This window comes from Trichoderma citrinoviride (assembly GCF_003025115.1).
Source record: "Trichoderma citrinoviride strain TUCIM 6016 unplaced genomic scaffold BBK36scaffold_133, whole genome shotgun sequence".
In the NCBI taxonomy this organism is placed as follows: Eukaryota; Fungi; Ascomycota; class Sordariomycetes; order Hypocreales; family Hypocreaceae; genus Trichoderma; species Trichoderma citrinoviride.
This window is the reverse complement of record NW_020194841.1, coordinates 1-3,066: the sequence shown is the minus strand read 5'-3', so window position 1 is coordinate 3,066 and position 3,066 is coordinate 1. Positions and strand designations below refer to the sequence as shown.

At 59.2% G+C, this 3,066-nt stretch overlaps 1 protein-coding gene across 1 annotated transcript; it reads right to left on the bottom strand.

Annotated features, from left to right (window-relative positions):
- Window positions 1-1,791, bottom strand: BBK36DRAFT_1020034 (hypothetical protein; the record flags this gene model as incomplete). Its single annotated transcript, XM_024888866.1, has 1 exon — window positions 1-1,791. A coding segment is annotated over exon 1 (1,442 nt), but the record flags the coding sequence as incomplete, so codon positions are not given.
- Window positions 1,792-3,066: the final 1,275 nt, after the last annotated feature.

The following is a 3,066-nucleotide window of genomic DNA, read 5'->3' as shown; positions in this document are numbered from 1 at the left end:
TAGAGATTCTTCCAGTCCTGAAAGGTGCCCCACAGGGTGATGAGGAAGGGGTGCTTGACATCGCTCAGCATGCGGCGCTCGTCGTTTGTGTGCTCGACCTGCTTCATCTTGACCACCTGCGCCTTCTTGAGCACCTTGACGGCGTAGAAGCGCTGGTTGTGCTTGGACTGGACCAGGTGGACGCGGCCGAAACTACCGGTGCCCAGCGTCCTCAGAATCTCAAAGTCGCCGAGCGAGTACTTGCCCTTGGTGACGCGGGGCTGGGATAGCGATATGCTGTGGCCGTGGTGGATCTGCTGTTGGTGGTGGTGCTGTTGTTGTTGTTGTTGTTGTTGTTGCTGTTGTTGAGGCTGGTGGTGCTGCTGCTGAGGTTGCTGCTGTGGGGGCTGTTGCGGTGGCTGTTGTTGTTGTTGTTGAGGCTGCGGTTGCTGCTCATTGGGGGGGTCCAGCTGCATCGCCGACGACAAGTGATGCTGCTGTTGCTGTTGCTGTTGCTGCTGTTGTTGTAGCAACTGCTGCTGCTGCAGCTGAGCGGCATTGGCGTCGGCCATCTGGGCGCCTACGGGAGCGGAGGGCTGGTACGACGAGGGGGGGTAGCCGTTGGCCGAGCCGGCATTCTGGGGCGAATTGATGAGGTTGCTGATGCTGGGGAGGTTCTGCGAGTCGTGGCCCGGCGCGTAGGGATGGGGAGGCTGGAGGGCGGGATTCATGGTCGGCTGGTGGTCGGGCTGGGCGGTGGGCGAGAGGGAGTGGGCGAGCTCGAGGGGGGCAGCGGAGGCGGAGGCGGAGGGTGAGGACAAGGAGGAGGAGGGCGCGGCCGTGGCCGAGAGTCGCGCGGCAGCAGGAGCGGGAGCGGCAGCAGAGGGCGAGGCCGAGGGCGAGGCTGCGGACGTCGAGAGTAGGGCGGGTGAAGCTGGCGAGAAGGACGAGGCCGGCGCAGGAGCTGGCGTCGACAGCGCGGGTGCGGAGGCGGGAATGGGGGTGGATGCGGACGGCGAGATGGACCCAGGCGAGGCGGCGGCGGTGCCTTGGGGGGGAGGAGCGCCTAGCAGGGCGCCTGGAAACGCGCTGTGGTTGCCGCTGCTGGTGCTGAGGCCTGTCGCTCCAGCTGTACCCGCACCCGCAGCAGTGCCTGTTGAGCCCGCACTCGACGCGGCAGCGCCTGGGGGGCCCGAGGTAGCGGTACCGCTGCCGGCGTTGGCACCCGAGCCGAGCTTGAAGGTGATTGCTCGCGGCTGCGTCTGTTGCTGCTGCTGCGTCTGTTGCTGTTGCTGCTGCTGCGCTGGTGTCGAGTCCCAGCTCTTCTTGTTCTTGGGTTCGACGGGGCTGGTGGGGTGCGCAGCGCTGTGGTGGTTGCTGCTGCTGGCCTTTGCGGAGGGGTCAGAGCCGGAGCTGCCCTCCTTTGTGCGCTTCTTCTTGAGAAATGACCCGAAGGAAGGCATTAAAGCAGGAATAGCGACGTATTGGCTTAATTGGGGGGTCCGGGTGGGTGTAGCAGCAAAGGCGGCGAGAAAGGAGGGTCGCGGCGACCGATCGGACGGTTGGACCGGGTAAAGAAAAAAAAGAGGAGGGAGAAAAAATAGAATAGGATCAAGGTGAATAGTGATGAAATTTGAGATCAAAAAGCAATTGGAATTTTTCAGCTTAAACGAGGGCTAGAGAGAGAGAGAGCAAAGCAAAGCGGGCAGCGGAACGGATGGCGATTGGGTTTGGGGAGATGCGAGCCCGGCAAACCAAAAACTGCGGAGGCTCTCGATTCCAGTGATGTCGCAGTGGTTGCTTCACGTTGGTGTCACTGCTGGCGGCGATCCGAGCTAGGGACGGAATGCTCTGGGCTGTAGGAGGGCCCTTGAACTGAACTGCACTGTAACTGATCAAATACCACCTTGCTGTCAAGCGGGTGGTGTCTCGTATGCAAGTTGAGATGCAGCTGTGCGTTTTAGCTGGAGCTGGAGCTGAAGCTGGAGCTGGGAACTGGGAGTGGAGGGGCGACAAAACGAGGGCGGGCAGGCTTCCAATGCAAGGTGGGAGAGGCTCCGGGCGGCTAATGTAGGTGCTGGGCTGTGATTACATGAAGTACAAGAGGGAGACGCCGCTTGCAGTGCTTCAGCGCCCGAGGGGGGCGTCGTCGATGATCTGCTTCAGGGGTGCCGAGGCAGATGCTGGAGCTGGCCAAAGATGACGGGAGATATTAGACAGAGGAGGCAGCTCTTTGCTTCGTTCTGATGTGTACACGCTTTTGTTGTTAGTGCAAGGTCATTCCAGCCTTGAAGCCAGCAAGTATAATGATCAATACAGGGCAAATCAAAGTGCGAAAGGAACCGGTCAGCATGGCCGGGTCCAGTTTGTCTTGAATCAGCAATGCAGGGCGTCAAATGGGCGTCATCCGGGACACCCACGACACGGCAGAGCTAGGCCGCGTCTGGGGTTGGTCAACTGCAGCCTCAAACCTCAACAGGCACCGCACCGGCTTCAATGTTGCCTTTTTTTCGTTTACTTTACGACATAAAGAAGTAGATTGATTTCTTGAAGAGTGCTGCGATTGCTGCCGTCCATTCCCAGCCCATCCGAAAGGCGACAATCGACAATCAAACGTCGAGATTGATGTTGATGCGGCAGCGCCGCTCTCGGGCTGGGATCGGCTGTGGCGCTGCGAATCGAAGCAATTCGGTTGGCGAGATTGATGGAATCAAAGCGTCCTGGCCTGGGCTTTTGGTAGCTTTCACCTTGCGTCTGCTTCCCTTTTCCCCTCTCTATCTTGTCCTTCTCTTTACATATCTATTTCCGTGCCTTCAATGGCTTCAGATTGATCCCAAAACAGTCAGAGAACCTCGTGCACTCCCTTCGTCAACCTGAGCCTCTCGCAACCCAAGAGTCCAGTGCCTCTTCAGCACGACTGTCTCCATCCAAGCCAAAGGGTGCTCAGGCCATGTGCTGCGCCCTACGCAATGGTAATGGCATCCGCAGAGGCCCCACGGCAATCCTCGGTGCAAGTCGATGGCTGAAACACACTGCAATTTCGCTGCCCAGTTGATTTCCTCTCTCTCTCTCTCTCTCTCTCTCTCT